The sequence below is a fragment of the Phaseolus vulgaris genome, chromosome 7, assembly GCF_000499845.2.
Source record: "Phaseolus vulgaris cultivar G19833 chromosome 7, P. vulgaris v2.0, whole genome shotgun sequence".
Lineage (NCBI taxonomy): Eukaryota > Viridiplantae > Streptophyta > Magnoliopsida > Fabales > Fabaceae > Phaseolus > Phaseolus vulgaris.
The window spans coordinates 10,347,875-10,372,819 of NC_023753.2; the positions used below are offsets into that span (position 1 = coordinate 10,347,875).

Consider the following 24,945-nt stretch of genomic DNA (forward strand, 5'->3'; position numbering starts at 1 on the left):
TACGAATCTTTCAGAAGATGTCAATTAATATCTGCTTGTCGAATATTCTTGATTGTATAGATCCATGTGTAGTCTATACTCTTGTAGTATATTGGTATTTTAAGAAGATTGAATGATTGTGATTTGTTGATTAACATATCTTATTTTATATATTTTTCAATAACTTATCTTTATATGTTTTGTTTGTATTGTAAACTACTACAAATGTAATACATACACGAATAAATATATAGACATGTGTAGGAGTTAGAGGATAATAAAAAACTTTATCTGATCTTTTCCTTTAGAAATATTTATATGTGTAGATAAACTTGTGTGTTTAAATTATATTTTAAAATATATTATGTTTTTTACAAATTCTATGTTAGATTTCGATACAACGAATTATAACACCATATCAACATTTAAAAAATGACTAACTATAATATATTGATAAAATTCAACCAAACATTATTATTATGAAAAGTTGAAATTTATACGTGGATATTAAGAAATCGGTTAGATGTTAGTATTTCAATATATAACCAAAATTAAAAAAAGTTATAGTTCTAAGAAAATCTTAGAGACTTTACTAATACTTATTTAAGAATATTGATGTAGTATTAAATTTGCCAAAGTATTCCTTCTCGTTGTTTACAATAAAATATTTACATCCAAAGGCATAAAAATGAAAGATATTTAATTTCCTTCCTTTTGCAATGTTCATAAAGAACGGTCTTGCAAACATAACAATATTAAGTTTAGATAATAGTGTTTCATTAACAGCTCATGCGATTTTTTTTTTTAATTATATGTAAAAATTAAAAATATGTTAATAAATTTATAATAATTAAATCATCCTACTTAATCTTAATCAGTTCAGCTAAATCCTTCTCATGCGAGCTCTTATATACTGAATGGAATCATTTTAAATTTAAAAACAATTAAGGTTGATTTATTTTATTTATTACAAAGTGATATTAATTTTAATATTATAAAAATTATATTCATTTGGTGAATAAAAGTTTATGAAAGAAGTTGGCAAACAATCAAATAAAATACTTTATCATTTCAATTAAAAATCGTTAAATAGTTTAAAAATTGAGAAAATATTTAATCATAATTTTTCAAGTTTAGCATAAGATCAAGAGTCAACACTTTTGATCACTTGTTTAGAGAATCAAGTGTTATCACTTAAACTAATCACGTGTTGGTCTCTCATATTTTGTTTCAATATACTTTTACAAAAATAAATTATTTCATATATTTTATTTTTATCTCTATTAAATTTTAATATATTTTCTTCGAAATGTCAATCGATAAAAGTAATCTAATATTGTAATTTAAGCTATTCATTATAACTCTAAGATATAGTTTATATATTAAAAATATTTTTTTTTTATATAAAATAAATATTTAATTTATATATTTACAAGATAGAACAATAAAAAACTATTATTTATAGTAATAAGTAATTAATATTAGCATTTTGTAATGGTTTAAAAATACAAGACATTTGATGGTTGTCGAGTTCCTGCGGTGCAAATTAGCTGAGTGAAGCAGGAGATGACTAACATAAGCCGATTGAAAAATGTCACTCAGCACATAATCAAAAACCACCGTTCTCTTTATGTCTAAAAAATTCATACGGTGGGTTTGAACTTTGAAGGCCAAATCATGCACAGTGCTTTGCAGTTACAGGTTCTGCAATTCACTTCCTCCTTCAGCTTTTACTTCGCATTTCGCTATTTTGCTCAACCCACGACCTTATAGTTTTCCCAATTGCTTCAAATTTATGAAATATTTCACCAAATCTCTTACCCACTTTAGGGTTTTTGAGAATCTCAATGGACTCTAGTGTTGCACGTGATTGAATAGAGCTAGCCTCCTGCTCCAACTTGCATTGCTGTTACAAATCTTCAATTTTCGTTTTTGTTCTTTATTTTTTATTTTTTTTATTTTTCATGTAATGGGTAGTGTTGAAATTCCCAATTGGCTGAAAGGGTTGCCACTGGCCCCGGAATTTCGCCCTACCGACACTGAATTTGCTGACCCAATTGCTTACATTTCAAAGATTGAGAAGGAAGCTTCCGGCTTCGGGATTTGTAAGATTATCCCACCATTGCCCAAACCCTCAAAAAAATATGTTTTTTCTAATTTGAATAGGTCACTCTTGAAGTGCCCGGATTTGGGTACAGATAACAGTTCACTAGGTGTTTGTAATTCATTAAAAACCAGTTCTGGGGATGGTAGTAATGATGGGGTGTCTCGAGCCGTGTTTACTACAAGGCATCAAGAACTAGGGCAGAGTCAGAGTGTGAAAAAAGCCAAAGGAACGGTTCAGAATCCTCTGTCAGGTGTTCATAAGCAAGTATGGCAAAGTGGGGAGGTTTATACTCTGGAACAGTTTGAGTCTAAATCGAAGTCCTTTGCAAGAAGCTTGCTAGGGTCGGTGAAGGATGTTTCTCCGCTGGTTATAGAGTCTATGTTTTGGAAGGCAACTTTAGAAAAGCCAATATATGTGGAGTATGCCAATGACGTGCCTGGGTCTGCTTTTGAAGAGTCAAAGGGTCAATTTCATTATAGTCATAGAAGGCTAAGAAAAAGGACTTATTATAAGAGTAGGCTAGATAGCTCTGATTGTAAACAAACTGTAATGGGTTGCGGAAGAGATAGCCAAACTGATGAAACTAAGGGTGCTTCTGTCCTAAGTGATGCTGACACATGTTTACGGATGACCAAATCAGTTGCTACTGGGTCAACATTTTCATCGAATGAAGATTCACAATCTTTTAAGGAAAAGAGTACAGATACCGGCAATGATATGCAAGGCACTGCTGGTTGGAAGCTTTCGAACAGTCCTTGGAACCTGCAAGTTATTGCACGATCATCTGGCTCACTTACACGTTTTATGCCGGATGATATTCCTGGTGTCACTTCACCTATGGTGTACATTGGTATGCTGTTCAGTTGGTTTGCTTGGCATGTAGAGGATCATGAGCTTCACAGCTTGAATTTTCTTCACACTGGCTCATCAAAGACTTGGTATGCTGTTCCTGGAGATTATGCCTTTGCTTTTGAGGAAGTCATCCGTACTGAGGGTTATGGTGGTGATATTGATCACTTAGGTATGTGAGTGCTTTGACTATTATCTGTTTACAGAAAATTTGGCACCAAAGGTTGAATTGACATATTTCCATGTTTTTATTAAAATGATTCTGTGCATACAAATGGAAGGAAAAACTTGATTATGCTCGATCTCTGGCTTTGGCATGATACATTGAGAAAAATATGTAGTGATTTATAGTGTCAGTTTTACTTATATTTGCTATTATGAGGAGAGCTAACAACTCTCTAAAACAACCTTTCTATCACACTCTTAATTTTTAAAATCTATTGAAATTTACAAAATCATAATTAGGTTTCACTAAAATAAGGTGTGGAACCCACACATTTTGTGATTGTCCAACAAATTTCAATCAATAAAAAAGTGTGTTAGGAGTATTGCTACCTTGCCTTGCCAGTAAATGTGTGTGGTGTTTGCATACATGTCTGCCTTTTTAATATCCGCCTCTATGACTATTCCTCTTATAACAAGGATGATAAAGTAGCTAACACAAAGGTAGTTTTCTTCTCTTGATATAGCTAATCTTTTTGGCATTTCTATTTTCCTCAATAAAAAGTGTGGTAATTTCTCTTAGTGGCTCGCGCAATGCAATTCTGTAAATGCTTTAATAAGTTTTTCTTTGTTTTCTATCAGTTCTTTCAATTTTTAAAATTTTATGGATGGAGAAGGCCTTAATACTCTAATTATTTAATATCTTTTCCTTATTCTGACTTTTGTTCTATTCTGATTTCAACTATACAAAAAAAAAAGTAATTTTCAAGGCATATCAAATTGCAGTGTACACAGGACACAACTTGACACTGTTGTGGCAATATAGAAAATCTTCAATAGAAGTTTATGACTTAAAAATTACATAAGCACGTACTTTGTAAGGTAAATATATGTACAGAGAATAGCTAAGGACTCTGTCTGTGTGCATGCCTCTTAACAGTCTAACTTAACTCTGTAGAAGTAAAGTATCAACACTTGTGTCAAAGATGGACATGGGCAAAACCAAATTTGTTAATCGATATTGCATATTAGGGGTTGTTTGGTTTTGAGAAAATGTTTTCTGTTTTCACTTCGTTTGCTGTTTTTTCTAGTTTATGTAAGAAAATGTGAAAACAGAAAAGAAATAAAAAAAATAAAAGTTGTTTTATGGTTCCTATACAATCTTCTGAAAATGAGATTTTTTTTCTTTGAATTCAAACCTGTTCATCTCATTTATTTTTTCTTTTAGTAGATCCATTTTATTCTTGAGGTAGTTGAATGCTATAGCATCTACACTGAATTTGTGACTCAAGTACATTTGCTTTTCTTGCCAGCCGCATTGAAACTTTTGGGTGAAAAAACAACTCTTTTGTCACCTGAGGTAATTGTTGCATCTGGAATTCCTTGTTGCAGGTCAGTTGCTTAACATATTTGACATTCTTTCATTTTGAGAATATCCGTGATGTTAACTTGTGTGCTTAAAAATTATTATCATTTAAAATATGTAGTTCTCTTTATTGAACTTCAAACTTACTAATGCACTGGCTTTTCGTTCTAGGTTAACACAGAACCCTGGCGAATTTGTTGTGACTTTTCCAAGAGCTTATCATGTAGGATTCAGCCATGGTAAATGCTTTGAAGCTTTTGTACATTCCTGATTTTTACAGAAAACTAGTGTTGTAGACTTTTAGCTTATGACTGATGGATTGACTGTAGTGGTCTTTCTGCAATGAAGAAATAACTTGCATATTGAAGACCACAGTTTAATTGATTTCCTTTAGAATATCAATATATACTCTATAATGTTTGATAAGAAGAATAAAGGCCATTTTTGTTTTTAAACATGAGGGAAAATATTTTAGCCATGCATTATGAAAAGATACAGTTTAAACTGTGTTAGTGTGAACCCAATATTTTTTTTGGCATTATCAGTATACCATGTGGGTGGGAGGAATTGTGAATAGTTTAGGCATAACTTGTGAATTGTGAATTGATAAAGGGCCTATCAAACATTGTTCTACCGAACAATTATGTAGTCTCTTGGAGATCCCACATCTACTAGAGATATGATCAAATTATGGTAAATTAGTGAGTGCAAACGTTATCTTACAAGTTGGTTTTGTGAGGTTGAGTAAGACTTAAAATCCACTTTCTGATATGATATCAAAGCTTATTACTGCCTATCCTTGTGAGATTTGTTGGGTCTATCATGTCACTCATTATTAGGTCCCTACTATTCCCATGCTCAATATTCTCAGTGTGAGGGGATGTCTTGAAGATTACACATTGATTAGCGATATGATTAAATTATAATATAAGTAGGGTGTAAATCTCATCTTATAAACCAAGTTTGTTAATTTGAGTTACGCTTAAAGTCCACTTTTTAAGATAGTATCAAAGTCTATTGAAGTCTATCTCAACAAGATTTGTTAGGTCTATTGTGACACCTGTTATCGAACCTTCCTCTATTTCTACGCTCGAGATATCCGGTCTTCGACATTAGGGAGTATGTTAGATATCCCGCATCGACTAAATATATGACCATATTATAGTGTATGAGTGCATACCTCACCTCACAAGCTGGTTTTGTGACGTTAAGTTGTGGTAGAGAATAATGTGTGCTGCAAGGTGCCAACTTGAGCAAATGGTAAGTGTAGCTGAGATGAGAAAAATACAAGTAAAGGTTAGATTAAGAATGGGTATTTTTGGGATTAAAGTGGATTTGTAACCATTGAGAAGATGATTTAAACAAATAAAGGTGGTTTAGTCATGGGAAAAGTAAGATCAACATAGGTTACAGTGAGAGAGAAAAGAATCAAATATACTTTAATTAAAAGGAGTGTAGGAAGTCATAAGGAGTAATTAGGAGAAACCATTAGAAGAGACCTTTCTCTATACAGTTTTACTAAAAAGTTTGGTTTTTGATAAAGTCAAATGGCATTCAGTCATTGACAAATTCATTTAGCCTATTGGTTGTTGTCGTTGTGGTGTGTTGGTGATGGCATTTGGAGGTTCAAGTTTACTTACAAACTATTCAAATTTCTCTCCACTAAGCTTGGAGTTTTTATGATATAACCCTTGTGAGAACCAAGCCACAAAAGCTGGTTATTGTGATGAGACAGCCCAAAAACAAATATAACGTCTCTGTTCTTCTAATATGCAACTAAAGCCTCATACCTTTTAATTCTGTCATACCAATTAATGAAATCGAAACAGGATGCACTGTTTTATTGGTTTATACTTACAGAATCCCCTCTGATGACACTGATATAGTAACGCAGGAGAAGGGATGTAGTTACTGTTCTCTCAAAATGTAACAAGAAAACTTATTTCAGTGATGTTTTGAGAGTTCCTGGTCTCTCCCTCCTAATCTGCTGTGATCACTTCTGTTCTACCTCTTTCGTTTTCTTTCCAATTCCGGCTGAATCCTTCCTTCCATTTCCATGCTCCTAGGCTCCTTGCTGCCATGTTTGCAGCAGGTAGTCACCAGATATTGCATCATTATCCTGCCTATGTGGAGTTAAATAAAATCTCCTGCTATCTCCTCTTTTCTTTCTAAAATACACCTTTGCCTTGGGATGCCTAACGAAATATATTATAACCTGAACCTTTTTTTTAGTGAAGAATGAAATAAAAATTTCTTTGCTTAAACTATTATGTGCTATAGGGATAAGGGAAACATGTCAGACATCCTCTACGTCTGCTTTTATGCATAAGTATCTAGTATGACAAAGGTACAATATAGGGATATAACATTTCTTAAAAAATAGAATATAATATGACAAGATATGGGATGATACAAAAAAATTAATATGTTCTCAAAAAGTCACCCAACCCAATATTATATGACCAACAATAAAACATGTTACTCTATTGCATCTTTTGGATATCCCACTCTTTGGCTAATCAGTGCTACCTTTTTATAACTGGACTTCTAATGTATAAAATTTCTTAGAAAGTCAGCTTTAAGTCTAACTTTACAAGATGAGATTTGCACCCACTTATATAACATAATTTGCTTATATATCTAGTTAATGTGAGAACTTTAACACACCTCCTTATACTGAGCTGAGGATGAGACATTTTAAGTGTGGAAGCAAATATTTATGAGTATTTCAATAGTGAGTGACAAATATAGTTAGGATAAGTTTTGGTACCATCTTAGAAAAAAGATTTTAAGCCTAACTTGACTTCACAAAAGCGGTTTGTAGGGTGATATTTGTACCGACTTATATATTATAATTTGGTCATATATCTAGTTGGTGTAGCATTTTCAACAAAATTAATGTAGTTCTTTTAAGAATTTAATATCACGGCATAAACTTAAGAAACTGATGTAAGATATATGGGGAGAGTGACATAAAAGGATAATGAAAAAAAATAAAATTGTGCTCAAGGTTGAGCATTCAGGTGGTTGATGGCTTATTCATTGTGTAAAGATAGTTTGGTTGTGTTTCTCTAATAGTTTGATTGGTCTGTTTCTCTCTAGTCTTTATAATTTTCTGGTGGATTTGTTTTTGTCCCGTTCCTTTTCAACTTTGAACTTTTTACAAGGAACCATTGGAACCAAATAGTGGTTAGTTTTAAATTTTAATCATGGCATCTATAGTTAAAGAGAAACCTCTTATCTTTCCACGGGACTTTAGAAGCACTTTTTTTATCCACCCTATAGTGTCCTGTTAGGTCTCTCTTCAATTGTAAAGTCAAGATAATTCTCATTCTCTTCAATAGTCAACATAATTCTCATTTTGTATTCAATTTGGTGAAATCAAGGTTTTAACTGTGGGGAAGCTGCTAACTTTGGAACTCCACAATGGCTTAGCGTAGCCAAGGAAGCTGCAGTGCGCAGAGCTGCAATGAACTATCTTCCCATGCTTTCCCATCAGCAACTACTTTACTTACTGACCATGTCTTTTATTTCAAGGTAAGTGCATCTTCCACCACTGCCTGTATACATAGATATTGCCCTTTAGAGATTATATTATCATTTCAATAAATAATTAGCTCTTATTTTTTTACCAATAAAACCCGGTGACAATCATTCTTAATTATTTGTGATTGCCATTAGTGATTTTTAATAAGTACTCCAGTTGTTTAATGGCATCAATGGATAGTAATATTACAAGTCCTTTGCAATTACCCATTGTATTCAAGTTTCAAAATGGATATGTTTGTTACAGATTTTCTTGTACAAAAATAACATTTTTTATAACAATGCTATCTTCTTTTAGTTTTTAATGCTCTTGTTTTTTCAACTTTTCAAAATAATCAAAAGTTGAAAAATGTCTAAAATCTAATTAAAATCGAGCTATTTTGAATAGCTTCTCATAAATTTAGCGGTTTTTTAAAGTGATTTTTTATTATTGTAAGCAAACATAAATTAGCTTATGCTTTTTTTTTTCCTTAAAATCTCTAAAATATATTTACTCCATTATTTTATATCAAAATCACTTATTTCTGATCTGTACAATATAAAACACAACTGAGATATTTTAGATTTAAAGTTTAAAATATTGGTTCTATTTGATCTTGAAGTGGAATATTTCTGTTGGCTTTTAGATTGTATAGGTCTAGATGTTCGTATAGATCTGTCTGCAATTCTTGTTTTTCTATCAGAAAAATTGTTTTAACATTCAGATGTGTTTGGCTTGTATCTAGGTTTCAATTGAATTACATAATTTTTATTCTTCATGATGATATGTTTGATTTGATAGAGTTCCAAGAACACTATTACCTGGTGTGCGTAGCTCTCGTTTGAGAGACCGTCAGAAAGAAGAAAGGGAGTTTTCAGTAAAACAGGCTTTCATTGAAGACATGCTACAGGAAAACAAGCTGCTATCCATTCTTCTTGGAAAGGAAGCTGCTAAAAGAGCTGTTTTATGGAATGCTGATTTGCTGCCAGATTCCAGCAAAGATTTTCAGTTGCCCGATTTAACTTGTACAACTGGAACCTCTTTGGCCAACATATCAAATATTAGCTCTGCTGAAAAGAATAGTCATTATCTGCTTGATGATGAGATGAGTTTGTATTTGGATTGTTTGACTAATATAGATATTGGTGGTGATGATCTTCCCTATCACTTCCAAACTGATTCCGGAGCATTGGCTTGTGTCGGTTGTGGAATCCTTGGTTTTCCATTTATGGCTGTGATACAACCAACTGAGAAATTGACAATGGAACTTCTTCCTGATAATCATCTAATTCAAGTTTCCTCTCCGGACTCTACTACTGGTCTTCATAGTTCCATATCAAGTAATACCTTCATGCTTTGTCATACTGTATATATTTATTTTTATCTCATTTTCACGTGGTGGTCTTTATGCTTCTTCATTTGTGCATTATAATGTAGTAAAGCTGAACTTGTCAACCACTATGGATGTGGGCAAGGTCGAAAGTTGTAACTTCTAGAGTTATTATGATTCTGGTCTCCAAAAATCTTCTAAATTCCTGGATCAGATAGAATACAAATATTACAAGGAAATCAGTTGTGTTGTGGATCTCATCCTGCTAGAAACCTTATTACTATCATTGCTGCACTTATTTTAAGTGGCATTTAATACGTAGCTATAAGTTGTACATATTGAATTGATTCCTCTATGTAATAATGACCCAAAATACCAAATTACATTACCAAAATATTATTTTATCCTCTGCAACATTTACTGGAAATTTGGCATACTCCTATCTCATGATTATATCAACTATGTATCGTTCTGTGTGCGTTTTCCTTTTTTATGATATTACGGAAGCTTACATGATGACCAAAACATATTGGACTGTTGAAGTTGAATCTTTTGAAGTATCCTTTACTTTGCCATTCAGATGACACTTAATGCTGAAATGAGTTACTGTATGATCTGTTCTACAGGGGATCTTTCAGTTTCTGAACTTTCATCAATAAAGGAGATGCCAGATCACTCATTAAATAAGTGTAGTAAATGTTGGGACACCTCCAGTAAATTTTTCAGGCCTCGGATTTTCTGCCTGGGGCATGCTGTTCAAATAGTAGAGATGTTGCAGAGCAAAGGTGGAGCCAATGTGCTTATAATTTGTCATTCAGGTTAGTTTGCAGATTACAAATCTACCTGCATTATCATTCTGTAAAAGTTGGGTAAAATCAAATGTCCAATTGCAAGAGATGTATGATTTTCTGTTTTCTGCACCTTTCAACTTCAATATAGTAAGGAAATCTTGTGGCTCTTCGTATATAACAATCTGATCAGTTTCAGCTAAATAGGGTTTGTTGAAGTATCTTGGAATCCCTTACATCTTGGATGATATCTTAGAAGTGGTTTCCACATTTCATATATGTTTTCTTATTTAATTAGGATATGATTTTGGTTTGATAGCATAAATGAAGCCTAATGTTTGTTTTTTGTATCACATCAAATTAATATCTAGTTAGTCTCACTTTTCTCGTTTCCTTCTTTCCCCACCTAAGCCCCAAACACACATTAACCCCCAAATTAGTCCTCAAAGTCCTAAACTTTGAAACTCTTTTGTTTGGTGTATTCTGTTTTTCATTTGTCAGCTCTCACTGTTTTGTTGGCAATAAAAAAATTTGGTCACACTTTCACTCTTTTGTTTGTGTTTCACTTCTAATTGCTCCACCAATCTCAATGTTCCAGAATAATGTTTTTGGGAGTAATTGCACAATGTCGCTATAAGCCATTGACTACTATGAGAAAGACATTGAACGAAGTTATTAAGAGGGGTCTTATAGTGATGAAGATTTAGTCTTCAACTTAGAGAATAGTGTCCTGTGGTCTATGTAGCTGACTCATATAGAGGGATTGAGGCTTCTGTTGTTGTGTCCTTATTTTATTAGGACTAAAAGTCTAAATGACCTTTTTTGGTATAAATAAGATTCTATTCTTTCTGATAAAAAAGTATAAATAAGATATAATGCTACCACTATCACATGTTATCAACATTGAATCAATTTCAGATTGTTCATTCTCGTGTTTCTCTTCTCCACTCCTTGTATAAACCATATGCACACCACAGGGCCAGATAGATATGAAATCTGTGTGCACAAGTCAGTTGTTGATCAATGTATAATTTATGTTGGAATTCAGTTTACATCAATTTGTTATCAGTTAAAGAATGAAAGTTTTATCTTATAACTCAAGAAGCATGGCATGCATAGATGAGTCTTTCAATTATTTAATATATTTATTTTCTTATACTTTTCTGCATTTCTGTAGACTATCAGAAAATAAAGGCACATGCCAAGGAAGTTGCGGAAGAGATACATGGTGCTTTTAATTATAATGAGATTGCATTAGATACCGCATCCCCAGAAAATTTGACCCTGATAGATCTGGCGGTTGATGGTGAAGAGCTTGATCAATGTGAAGACTGGACATCAACACTAGGCATTAACCTACGGAATTGGGTCCATGCAAGAAATAATGCTCCATCTAAACAAGTTCCTTGGACACTGGAGACATTGTTTTATGATAATTGTCCTGCTTCAAATGTTTTAGCTTTGAATTGGCTGTCTCGGAGGTCTCGGTCAAAAAGGTCGAGTCATTTAGCTCAGACTAAATCCTCTTACAGCATTGAGAGAAAAAAGGATGATCGGTTGGGTGGAAGAATAAATGACTCCATTGCTGAAAAGAAGCTAATTCAGTATTCAAGAAGGAAGTTCAAGTCAAAGCAAAGGAGTTTCCCTGTAGCAAACATGGTATGTGAATTCCAAGAGAAGTCAAAAAATGTGTCAGCTACCTTAAGTGCGGATCATAATAATTGTGTTTCTAAAACTCTTGAAGCTGAGAATTTAAGTACCGAGTGTGCATTGCCATGTGCTTCTGCTTCTACTGAAATGTCTGCAATGCATCCTGAAATCCAGATTGCTGAAATACCAATTAGCACGAAAATGAATGCTGCTAAGTCACAACCTTCAAATTCCATTCCTGGTCATATTTTAATGATTGAAGAAGTTGGAGCCGAGATTGAGAATCAAACCATGCAAGAATCACATGTAGACAGAAATAATGATTTAACACTCAGTCACTCTAAGATGCACTGCAATACCAGTGTCTCAGAAATATGTAGCAAGGAGAGCCAAGATTGTCAGGACAAGAAATGTTCTAGTGCATTTTCAAATGCAACAGATGGAAATATTGAAATGATTAGAAAGACTGAAATTGAAGAAGCAGTTATGATTGATAGCAACTGTAATAGGTTAATATTGGATGATGAAGGGCATCAAGAATATCAGTCTACCTACAAAAGCAACAAGGAGGAAGCTGCTTTATCAACTGCTTCAATGGTAAATCAATCTACACTTGCATCTATGGATGGAAATGTTGAAAGTCCAAATAATAATTATATCTCTGAAAGAGTTGGGAATCCAATTTTCCTAGAAAGGACAACTGAAGAAGAAATTGATTCTATATGTGAAACAGACAAGGAACCTCGAATTGATGGCGGGCCAATTAGTGAACATACTCCAAATGAAGTTTGTGAAGTTGGAAGGGAGTTTTATGCTTCTGCAGACCTGCATAATAACGGAATCTTGGATGGTGAGATGCAACAGGTAACTCAGGGTGGAAAAAATAGCAAAAGGGAAATAAGTCAATCTACTCATGTTTCAGCAAAACAACGGTGTCCATCGTCTGTGCAGTGTGGGATTGAAAATATGAACAAAATTAACGAGGAACCTGTTTCTAGTTATGCTGCAAAAGTTGAAAATAAAAGCGTAACTTCAATAGAGTTAGGATGTTCTGAAGTTTCAGTGGAAACCTGTACTAACAAAGACTCCTGTATTCAATTTATTCCAGATAAAGAAAAAAAAATGGAAATCCAGTCAGTTAATGCATCCATAAAGGACTCTTCTCTATCAATGCAGGAAGGCTCAAAAATTGGGAAAGAGATTTATGTTGCAGATAACATAAATGAAATCAAAGCTGATTTGTCCCAAGATAAAAGAGGGCTGGAAAGCTGTGAGTTGGCTACAGAAGTTCCCAGATTATATGCTGGGAAGAAAAAAAAGAGGAAAGTGGAACGAACGAGGAGGAACGAATCTAATTCTGACAACTTTATTAGAAGTCCATGCGAGGGGTTGAGGCCAAGAGCTGGGAAGATTGCCGCTGGAAAAAGTAGAGTAGAAATCAACCAAGTTGACAAGGAAAATCAGGTGGCTAAACGGGCAAGGAGATCTTCTGAAGTTTTGGTTCCTTGCAAAAATAAAAAAGATGGTGTTAAAAAGTCCCACAAGTGCGACCTCGATGGTTGCAGAATGAGTTTCAAGACCAAGGCAGAGTTACTGTTGCATAAACGAAACCTTTGCCCGTATGAAGGGTGTGGTAAGAAGTTCAGTTCCCACAAATATGCTTTACTTCACCAGCGTGTCCATGATGATGAGAGGCCCCTTAAGTGCCCATGGAAAGGTTGTTCCATGTCGTTCAAGTGGGCTTGGGCAAGGACAGAGCACATACGCGTACATACTGGGGAGAAGCCTTATCACTGCAAGGTGGAGGGGTGCGGCCTTTCCTTCAGGTTTGTATCAGACTTTAGCAGACACAGACGGAAAACGGGACACCATGTGAAACCTCCTGCTTGATAATATTCATGTGTACTTTTTCTTCTTGCAAACATGTGCATATTTGCAGTTAGATTGGTAAGAAGCGAGGCATAGAGTCGTGTCTGACCATACATAAGCATTCTGGTTAGTTGTAAAGTTAGGATAGAATGGTTGTTTTGTAGGTGCTCAATATCCAATTCATTTGAAGGCAGTTAGAGTTGGTACTCCAGAGAGTTTTGATCTTTCTCTATAACTAGAATTCAGGTCTAGCAGCAGCCTCTAAAGGAGGGAAAAACCCTCCTTAAGGAAGCTGCATCATGTTGGTTGGTCATGCCTCTGATAGCTTACTTTTGTTGATTCCTGTACTCACGGTTCTGTTGAAGGATTTGATAGGTCCTTGATCTTTCTGGATATATAGTTGTTCATTATGGATGTATATTACTTTGCATTAACATCATTTGTTATTAAGGGGGACAAGAAATCTGAGAGTAAGAACCAAGATGTGTGCTCTCAAATGATTTTATGTACTTTCCTCCTGGCTAGTAAATTCAGTGGTAAAACACTAAGTTGACACTGCATATTCTTACTGGTTTGATTTCTGCTTTTTGAAGGTAGTTTTTTTTTTCTTTCAAAATTTTTCCTTTTAGTATAATAAACTCTCATAGGTATATGATAGGATGACCGACCCAAAAGAAAGAAAATTAAGTGGTTAAGGGATTCTATAGGATGTAGTAAAATGTTATAATATTATTTTCTATTAATTTTAAATTTCTAAAACGAGGTAATGACACTTGTAGTAGCCTCATTATTTAGTCATTGGCGTACTTTAGAATATGTGCGTATTCCTCTTTAATCATGGTCATCAATGAATATTATCTTTTAGCTTGCTTTACTTCTTTAATGGTAGCTTTGTAGTTTAACGATAGCTTAGTTATTTGCTCTCCACTGTATATATGTAAATTGCTTAGCTACAATTCCTGAATTCTTTTTTATCCTTTTGTCAGATTTTTCAGAAAAATAAGTTGGAGTATTGATTCTTCAGCAGATGACTTGTTTTTAGACTTTTATCCCATTCAACCTTTAATGGTTAAATGGAAAATTTCTGATTGATTTTTTCTGGCTGCATGAGTGTAGCAATATGCAACTTCCGAATTGTTTTACAGTATCGTTAAAGTGAAACACGTCTTTGAATTGGTTTTCTGCAATAATTTGTTATTTAAATTATGAATATTAACGTAAATTCTGCTCACAAAATTTGCGGACGATAATTAACTAATTAATATTGGATTTTGAAATTAAAAACCTTACTTTTCTCTTCTTAAATTAGCTTGGTTTTGATGAAACTAGTTTCTGGGAAGAAAACAGTTTTTTAGTTTTGGATTTATTTTAAATATATTCAAAAAGTTATTTTAGCTTTTGGTTGGTAGAGTGATTTCATGCGTACAAGATGTAAGAATCAAAAGTTTGTTCGTTAATTTTGAATGACACAAATTTGAACGAGAACCAACCACATAACACTAAGTTTTCATTGCCTCAAAACGGATAATAGTTTAGTTGAACTGTTTGTAAAATATAAACCAGTTTAGTTTTATAATTTTAATGTTTTAAATATTCTTGGTTTGGACCATAATTTGGTTTGAATTAATTAGATTGCCAACTGTTCTCTAATGTATTATTATTTTTCACACACATCACTTTTGGGTTTGAATATAAGAAATAAGTGTCAAATTCTGAGTACAACACTATAAAAATGTTTATATCATTATACTTAAGTACTAATTTATTCTTAACCTATAGGTTACATTTTAATATTTTAAATATATCTTTTTAAAATAACTGAATATATATATGAAATGAGTAAGTTGTATGTGAAAGCACAACATTACAAAAACACACTCTGGCCAAACATATTTCAATTCTTTTAAATATGTACTTTTTCATTTGTAATGATAAAAAATTTACTGCAATTTTTTGAATATAGGTTAAGTGTAACCCAAGTTAATTTTTCTTATTTAAATTTAAAAAAATGAAATAATTTTTGGTCAACAACTTCAAGTACAAAATTATTTTCAAGAGTTTGTTTCTTGTCTTTCCTCTATGCCTTCATTTTTGTTCTTGTTGGTTAAGTCGTGGTCTTAAAATCGTTGAACTGAAGGGAAAAATGGGAGGCACGTGTGAGGCGCCATTGAAGTCATTCTACACCTCATCAAAACATCAGGCAAACAGAATAAAGGCGCCGCCCAATGACGAACACAACATCCAAGGGAACAGACAGAAGTGTTGGAATTGGAACAGATTACTAGACTTCTAGACTGCGTATTTGTTCTTCTCACCAACTCCAACACCATCACCATCATCAAAGCTAAGCCATGCAATGAGGGTGTTTCCCGGCGCATATTAACCACAGGCAGAATCTCTCCGTTCGATGTGCAAATCCAGAAAGAGCACCGATGCTGTACAACCAGGAAGCAGACGAAGCAGCAACACCAACTCCAATAGAAACATGAACAATTCCCCTTGTCCTCACCCAAAGCGAACCCTAACATCGTCATCTTCCAACTACGAAACCTCAACCAGCGACGTCCCCATCACAGAATCAAGAAGCTACGTATTCGAAAACAACAACGACTGGTCAAAAGCCTCTTCCATCTCAAGCCGCGCCTCTCTCTCAAGCCTCAAAGATACGCTCCCTGAAAGCCCTAACATATACCACTTCTCCGAGATCTCCGCCGCCACCGCCAACTTCTCCGCCCCACGCCTCTCTTCCTCCTCCTGGCGCTGCCTAATCCGCCACCGAGATGTTGTTGTTTCTCGCCGCAACTTCCGCCAACAAATGGACCTCCCGGAGCTCAGCCGCCGCCTCGCCATGATCTGCCGGAGCCACCACAGCAGCCTCGTCAAACTCCTCGGTGCCTCCGTCTCCGGCGCCGTCATCTTCCTCGTCTACGAATTTGTTCCCGGCGCCAGCATCGCCGACTGCCTCCGTAACCGCCGGAATCCCAGCTTCACCGATCTTGTCACGTGGACCTCGAGGATGCAGATCGCCTCCGACGTCGCCCACGGCCTCGATTACATCCACAATTTCTCTGGTTCCGATTCCGGTTCGGGATCTAGTTCTGGTTTCGTTCATAATCACATCAAGAGCTCCAGCATTGTTATCACGGAGGATAATTTGCGCGCGAAAATTTGCCACTTCGGCTCGTCGGATCTCTGCGGCGAGGCAGTCGATGGGGCCGGGGAAGAATCCGGTGGACGGAGGGTGAGGATCGAGGGGACGAGAGGGTACATGGCGCCGGAGTTTCAGGTCAGCGGCGTAGCGACGAAGAAGAGCGACGTGTACGCGTTCGGCGTGGTGGTTTTGGAGCTGCTGTGCGGGGAAGAGGCGGTGAAATTCGAATTCAACGACGGCGGCAGTTATAAGAGGACGAGCGTGGTGGATACGGCAAGAGTGGCGGCGGGGGAATATGGCGGTGTGAGGAAGTGGATGGATAAGAGGTTGAGGGATTCGTTTCCGGTGAATGTGGCTGAGAGGATGATTCGGGTCGGATTAGACTGTGTTGGGAATGACCCGAATGAGAGACCCGACATGGGTCGCGTATCGATTGAGGTGTCAAAGTTGTATTTAGAATCGAAGGAATGGGATCAGAAAATGGGAACCGATATTGACTTATCGGTCTCATTAGCCCCACGGTGACGGTTTTTGGGATTTGAGGGATTTTTCTTTTCTTTTTATTTTCATTTTTTCCACTCCATAATTTTTTATTGTAAAAAAAAATTGTAAAACTGACTCTGGAAACAGATGGAAGTATAATTCAACATGTATATGATTACGGATTTTGTAATATGTTGCAATCAAAACTAGAAGGATTCTTTGCTTATCAATTTTGGGTATGAATAGAAGGATTCTTTGCTTTGTGTTGTGTAGAATTTGAATTTGATGAATATTACAAGATGGCCCACGTTTATTTAGATAAACATCAACGTATAAAAGGCAAGTGTTGGACTGCATTCTTTTTATGCTTTTGATGTGGGGATTTCGTCATCAAGTTCAGTCAATATGAGTTATCAGTTATTATTGGGAAGATGAATGTGAAGAAATGTCAAACCTAAAAAATAAAGAGTTTTCACGTGGAGTTCATGATCATGACAGTTTGAAAAACAAAATCAAGGTTAGTAAGGTAATTTGACGCACAGAAGAAGATAGGGGAGAGTGAACTCAACAAGTAGGGGAGTGTAATAGCAAAGGCCTATAAGAAAACCCAAAGCTCAAAAGACAAGGACTGTTCCTGCACCTCCATAGGTTCTTCACCCATCCCCAAAATACTCTTTTAACTTTCTTGTGTCATTTCAATAGATTTGAACACTCATTCCAATAGATTTGAACACCATTTGAAAAAATACTTTCAAATTATGTAATTCGAAATATTACAGAAGGGTATTTTTGAAAATATAAAAATGTATGGAGGTGTGAGAAGAATATATGGAATTGCAGGAAGAAACAGCCAAACATAAGATATCATAGAAAAGTCAGTATGTATTCTGATTTGCATTTTCGTTGCTTGCTTTCAACGGTACCCGTGAAAATGTAATGAATAAAAAGGAGTGGTATGCAGTGACTTTGGAAGTTTTGAAAACGTCCAGGTTAATTTTGTAAATTCACATGAATGTATAGGTGTAGGAATAAACACGTAGGGGTGCATTAAGAAACACCCTAGAAAAGAAGAAGAGCCCAAAAACTCAGAAGGTAAAAGGTTTGAGCGTTACCCATGGCCGTGGGAGCTATGGCGGCAAGGATGTTGCAGAGGCGATTCATCTCAATCTTCACAAGACAAACCCATCACCCCGTTATTCAAGGCATGTCTCCAACTTCTTTATTTTGCCGATTCATCTCCATAGTTTTCTCTCTCTATCTGTGCCTTTTTTAGATCCTTTCAACTCAATACTAAGCTTCTTCCACAAACTACCCTTTTTTTAATCTTCAATTAAACCCTGTTTTTGAAATTTTTAACAAATCCTCGTTTATATTTTTTAGGAACTGAATTTTATTGACTACAAATGCTAGCAGCTACTTGTTTCTGGTTTCTAGTTTGCTGAATTGTCTTTAGGATGGATTTTCCAAACTTCTCAAATTTGAATTTCTGAGTTTATTGTATGTTTGCTTTTTTCCTTTCATTGTTAATTTCTTTTGGCAATTGTTTTATTCGTAGAGCTTCTCATAGCTAGCTCTGAAAAGGGCAATTATGTTTTTTTATTTATTTATAGGAACTGAACATGGATACCTAGAGTTTATATCAATTCACACACGTTATTCAACTAACTGAACCAACCAGACTCTTTGGTTGTTTTGAGGGATTCTTGACAGCTTTAGGTTGATACCATGATGATTCTGTTTTTATTTTTCATACCTTAACACTTTTGGGTGTATTGAAATATCTTTTTCATTTTGTTTTTGTTTTACATGAATCTTAATAAAAGTCTGTTAGCACTAATTAAGCAGTTAGGATGGTCAGGAGAATAGCTTAATAGCAATAAAAGACTTTTACAGCAGCACAAATATTTGCTTAATCCCTAAAATGAATGTGTCACTCCGGTGTCAAAAGAGAAAGATGACATTGATGGATAATAGTTTTTTGAAAAAACTTATTTTTTAATATTTGGCTCAAGTGGTTGTGGCTCTAGCGCTCATTCTCTATTAATAATTAGTCCTTTGAACAAATTAACACACACCAAATCAGTCTCTTAATTGCTTAAAGAGACATTGAATTGCCCAGCAAATTGCATTTCAAATAGGGTGTGCATTGGGCAATCATTTTTAACAAGAAGTGTTAATATGGGAATTGAAGCACCAGATGTTGAATAGCAAATAGGTTGGTGTTGATACCTGTAATTTTTTTTTATATAGGTTGTTTATTTATTTGTTTTTAAGTTAATACACGATCCTTGAATTAGCTCTCTGCTTCTTTGATGGATTTAGTTCAAAGGAATGGAATATGCAATGAAGATTTATTGTATATAAACAGATTTTAACTCTTGCATCTCCTATAATGCAAAACAGTGTTTTCTGAATAACCGGAAACAGTAGATATTGTTAATTTGATTTGGACTTGCTCTAATTAATCTTTATCTGGTGTCTTCCACTTTATCCATTTTGTGGCAGAATATGAATATGTTTAATCATTCAGTTAATAGCATAAGTTTGTGCTGTAAAAGATGAAGATCTTTCTTTTTGTGCATTCCCTTGTGTGTGAACATAAAGTTTTTTGTATTAATGTGAATGTTGTTTATTGGCAGAATGTTCTTGGTATTCTAATACCTGCGCAATATTAAATAGATTTGGATTTCATCAAAGGGGGATCGCTACAAATACAAATCCAATCAAACCTGTTCGTGAAGATGTAGAAAATAGTGAAGCTGACACCTTAAAACTAAGTCCAAACCCAGATAATCTTGCTACATCCGTTAGTGTTAATGATACCTCCTCTGTACAGTTTTCTGCCAAGTCAAGTTTGAAGACATCTTCAAGGCATGATCTGGCAATGATTTTCACCTGCAAGGTCTGTGAAACGAGATCCATTAAGACGGTTTGTCGTGAGTCATACGAGAAAGGTGTAGTGGTGGCAAGATGTGGGGGGTGTAATAATCTTCACCTCATTGCAGATCACCTTGGGTGGTTTGGCGAACCAGGAAGCGTTGAGGACTTCTTGGCTACTCGTGGAGAAGAAGTGAAAAGAGGTTCAATTGACACACTGAATCTTACATTGGAAGATTTAGCTGGAAGAAAACCTTGAAAGGTACAATTTCACGTAGTATGTCTTCTGCAATAGGGTGTCACTGAAAGTTTGGAAGTGCAAGGCAGCGTAACGATAGTTGATTGGAGCAATGCTAGTAAGACACTCTTTTGAACAAAATATACTTCTGTCAAAATTTATTGAAAATTACAAAATTTTAGAGATCTCATTTCATATAGAATAGACTCATGATTTTGTTCTTTCAAATAGAAAGTGTGTTCTAAATTAAGCTTGGAGGAGGTGATGGTAAAGTCTTAACTTTGGGGCATTTGGTACCGATGGATGACAAAAGATCACATAGCAAACTTGACATCATTTAATAAGGAAGTTTATACCTAATCACATGGCAAACTTGACAACATTTAATAAAGAAGTTTAAACTTAATTCAACATTGAATCCGACCAGTTTGTAAGGTGAGATTAACCCTGTCTTGTGTAGTATAATTTGACTTTATCTCTTACTTCTTGGTGATATTAGATCTTTGTCAACAATTTTAATAATAACTACAAATCATTGTTAGTTAGTTGGTGAGATTTTACCTTAGTATAGGGTAATATGTAACACTCATCTAACTCAAATAAAGTAAGTTATTGAATTCTAAGAGTTTTAGTAACAGCAAATGAATTTGAGACATGATGAGTTTTGTACACAAGTAAATTAAATTTGTGAATCAATGAGAGATAAAGAGAAATAATGTGATAGGTAACATAGAAATGAATGATAAGTTTTGATAGGTAATGTAGAAATGAATGATAAGTTTTTTTATTTGTCACTTACAAATAATGAGAAACTCATATCATACCTAGTATTTTTAGATTCTCAATCTCGTGTTTGGATTAGTATTCTCAAAGATAAGTGGATATGCAACACTTTTTTATGTGAAATATTTTTGACAAATAAATGGGGATAAAAGCACAAAGATCCTTGGATCAATATTATATAGATAAAATAAAGTTTTAAAATTCATGAAAATATACATATCATATGTGTATTGGGTTTGACACCATCGAAGTTATTGACTTTAAATGGTTTTTATTTGATTGGGTCGAGTATTGGACTTGGCACCATCCAAGTGAAAACTTGGTAATGGTTTTTATTTTCTTTATTGAACAATATAATAATTATTCTTATTAAAAAATTCATAGGAAAAATCAACAATATAAAAACTCATAAGTAAAAAAGAGTACATGATCAACTAAAATAAACCTGAAGATTAGTCACATTCCCCATTCTTGTTATAAGAATTCAATGTTTTCAAACGATATGCTCCACTTTTGATTACTTCACGAATGCGATAAGGTTACACTTAAACACGAAATTTGCGACATTTCATGTCCAAAATTTTAGATATCGTCTCTATTTCTTCTTGTGTCATCATTCTTCTTATGACTTGCATTTCTAAAAATTACACATAATTGATTTATCTACCTCATGGTGAGCACTAAAATATTCTAGACAAGAAGGATGAATATCAACTAGAGCATTTAGTTTAAGTCAGAAACACAGCGATTTCTAGTCGAATCTTCTTTCTTTCCTTTTCTAACCTCGTACTTCTCCTTTTATGCTCTATCATCCCCTTTCTCTTGTATCTGGTCTCATCTTTAGTCTTTATTCACTATTAAATATCAATAACGTTTTAGTTTTACATTGAAACTATCTTGAATGTGAAGGAGATATTAATTAAATTTCTCTATTTTATATTTAATCTTCAATGAGATTTTGAGATCAACTTCTATCAAAATCGTTGGAACCTAAAATTGATTACAAAATAATCTATAACACAAACATTAGCAACTTCACAAAGTTGATAATGAAATCACTTCACACAAATTTATAATTAACCTGAAATTATATATCAGCTTAAATTTGAATACTTTATATTTTTAATAAAAAATTAACGTGTGAATATATAGAAAATATTTATTAGCTTTTATTAAAATAAAGTTAGTTCTATAAAATATCATTATATACAAAAATGTAACATAATAGTAGTGATAATACTAATTTGCTGTTTAGAAATATTTCACTGTCTCAAACCACAATACAAAACATTTCATAAATTAATAATTTGTCCATGATTAGACATCATTTTTAAAATCAGAGAGGATTTTAAATTGATTAGTGAATTCAATAATTAATTTTAAGAAAAAACAAGTTGCTTGTAACTCAAGCCAATGAATGTTGATAATTTTAATTTTTAAATCTATATTTTCTGCTGATTTCTCTTTCTTAATGCTTCAAATTACATTGATTCTAATTTTGATATATTAAAAAAATTAATATAAAGATCCAAATTCCTTAATTTGTTTATCACTTGTTCAAACAAGTTACAGAATATTTTCTAGTGTAATTAATCAATTTATGAAAAGTTTATTTTTAAGAAAAATTAATAAATATCAGCATACTTTTTAATCTTATTACTTCATTATTTTTAAAATTTTGATTATATTTTTTGAAGTATTTTATTTTATTTATTGTAATATAGAACTTAAATGAAAAGTATGAGTTTCATTTTTGAAAAATTTTGAACTCTTTTGTTGAAAATTAAATTAATTTCAATATACCACTCTTAATAAATTTAATATATAGTTTATAAGTAATAATCATCATTATTCTCAATAACGTGTAAACATTAATAATCCTATTTTCATTAAAAAAAACATGTTGTAAATAGATATTAAATGTACTATCAGAAGCTTTTTTGCTACTAGAATATTAAATATACTATAAGTTGTAAGAAATTATAGAGATTTCTTTTGTAATAATTACTTTAGGATCAAAGTTCTCTATAGGTAGAAGTTGATGTATTGTTTTAATTAATTCAATAGAGTAAAAATCTTTTTTTATTGAGATTATTTCTTTTAAGTTGGTTTTCAAGTTAGTGTTTGAGCTTATGATTTTAGGGACCTTATGTCTACATTTGTTTTTGTCGGTCTTAACTATAGTTTTTTCTAGGGTTGTTTGAAGTGCATCCATTTTATTTGAGGGTTGTCTAAAGTGCACTCAACTGGTAGTTGTCATTGGAGTTGTCGTTGTCAAAGTCATTCCTAAAGTCTTTCATTGAAACTTTTATTTTATTGTTTCATTTTACTTAAAAGGGGACTAAGGAATCTTTATTATTTATCTTAGCATGACAACTCTACTAAGAAATATTGATCTTCCTTCATCCTCTTCCAGTAAAGATAGAATGTCTGCATTACGTGCTGAAATTAAACATCTAAAATCTCTCATTGAGTGGATCAGTAAGTCACCTTCTGTTACTTGCTCTTTGACATGACTGGTAAGAACTCCAATTTATACCTGATTGTGGTGTGACTGGCCATATGACCCTTCATTAATCTTTTTTAACATCATATGTTTCTCTTCTTGGTAATCACATTATTGTTGTCAATTGGACTCTTATTCCAACAACTGGATGTTGTAATATTTCTCTTATGTTACCTCTCACCCTTAAAGATGTCCTTTATGTTCCAAATTTTTTAATAATCTTATTTTGGTTAAAAACTTACTCATGAACTAAATTGTTTTATAACCTTCTTTTCCATTTATTGTTTTTTTAATATCTCACTAAAGGAGGACGATTGGAACTATTAAGAAACAAGGAGGGTTGTATTGTTTTAACAACTTGGAAACTAAAAATAGTATCAATAGTCAAACAATTACCTCGGGTATATAGTCTTGCACTACTAATATGTCCTATCAAATTTGGCTTCTCCATCGACATCTAGGACATTCATATGTTTTTATTCTAAAGTTTATGTTCCTTTCCTTTTGTTGAGTCAATTAAATGTGATATATGTCAACTTGTAAAACATCATCGTGCCACATTTCTTCTTAATAATGAAAATAGTGCTTATCCTTTAGATTTTGTTCATTCTCACATTTGGGGGCCTGCATTAAAATCTAGTATATCTGGTGTTAAATGGTTTGTCACTTTTATGGATGATTGTACTTGTGTTACAACGATTTTTCTGATGAAAGAACAATATGAAGTTTTTATCTTCTTTGTTAAATTCTTCCATATGATAAAAACACAATTTGGGAAGTCAATTAAACGATTGTGTTCTAATAATGGAAGGAATTATGTAAATCATTATTTGTCCAAATTCCTTTACAAAAATGATTGTGTTCATGAATTCAGATGTGTTGATACACCACAACAAAAGGACATTGTTGAAAGAAAAAAATGATCTCTTCTTAAGGTAACATAGACACTTCTTTTTCAGATGTATGTCTGTAAATTTTATTGAGGCAAGGTTGTCCTTACCTCTACCTATCTCATTAATCGATTACCCTCTTGGGTTCTAGATGGTTAGAGTCCCATTCATTCCATGTCTTCCTTCTTTCCAACCATTCCTTTTCTTTCTAATCTTCATAGTTAGGTGTTTGGATGTATTGTGTTTGTCCATATTCGTAGCTAGTTTCGTGGAAATTTAAATCCTAGAACTATTAAATGCATATTCTTTGGTTATGCATATAATAAAAATTGATATTGCTGTTACTATCCTCCGAGTCAAACGCTTTTTACCTCCATGAGTGTCATTTTTT

General features: G+C 33.6%; 3 protein-coding genes across 3 annotated transcripts; all 3 read left to right on the forward strand.

The window, feature by feature from the left end:
- The first annotated feature begins 1,517 nt into the window (after positions 1-1,517).
- On the forward strand, positions 1,518-14,186 carry LOC137827802 (lysine-specific demethylase ELF6). Its single transcript, XM_068634128.1, has 7 exons — positions 1,518-3,107; positions 4,411-4,489; positions 4,635-4,702; positions 7,850-8,000; positions 8,791-9,329; positions 9,946-10,137; positions 11,285-14,186. The coding sequence occupies exons 1-7, from the start codon at positions 1,949-1,951 to the stop codon at positions 13,645-13,647; spliced, it is 4,551 nt and encodes a 1,516-aa protein (XP_068490229.1). The 5' UTR covers positions 1,518-1,948; the 3' UTR covers positions 13,648-14,186.
- Positions 14,187-15,437: 1,251 nt separating this feature from the next.
- LOC137827980 (lysM domain receptor-like kinase 3) lies at positions 15,438-17,490 on the forward strand. The gene has a single exon (XM_068634365.1). It carries the CDS (start codon positions 16,034-16,036, stop codon positions 17,300-17,302), a length of 1,269 nt encoding a protein of 422 aa, XP_068490466.1. The 5' UTR covers positions 15,438-16,033; the 3' UTR covers positions 17,303-17,490.
- Positions 17,491-18,304: 814 nt separating this feature from the next.
- Positions 18,305-20,625, forward strand: LOC137827981 (uncharacterized protein C24H6.02c). The gene is made up of 2 exons (XM_068634366.1): positions 18,305-18,462; positions 19,900-20,625. Exons 1-2 carry the CDS (start codon positions 18,375-18,377, stop codon positions 20,394-20,396), a joined length of 585 nt encoding a protein of 194 aa, XP_068490467.1. The 5' UTR covers positions 18,305-18,374; the 3' UTR covers positions 20,397-20,625.
- Positions 20,626-24,945: the final 4,320 nt, after the last annotated feature.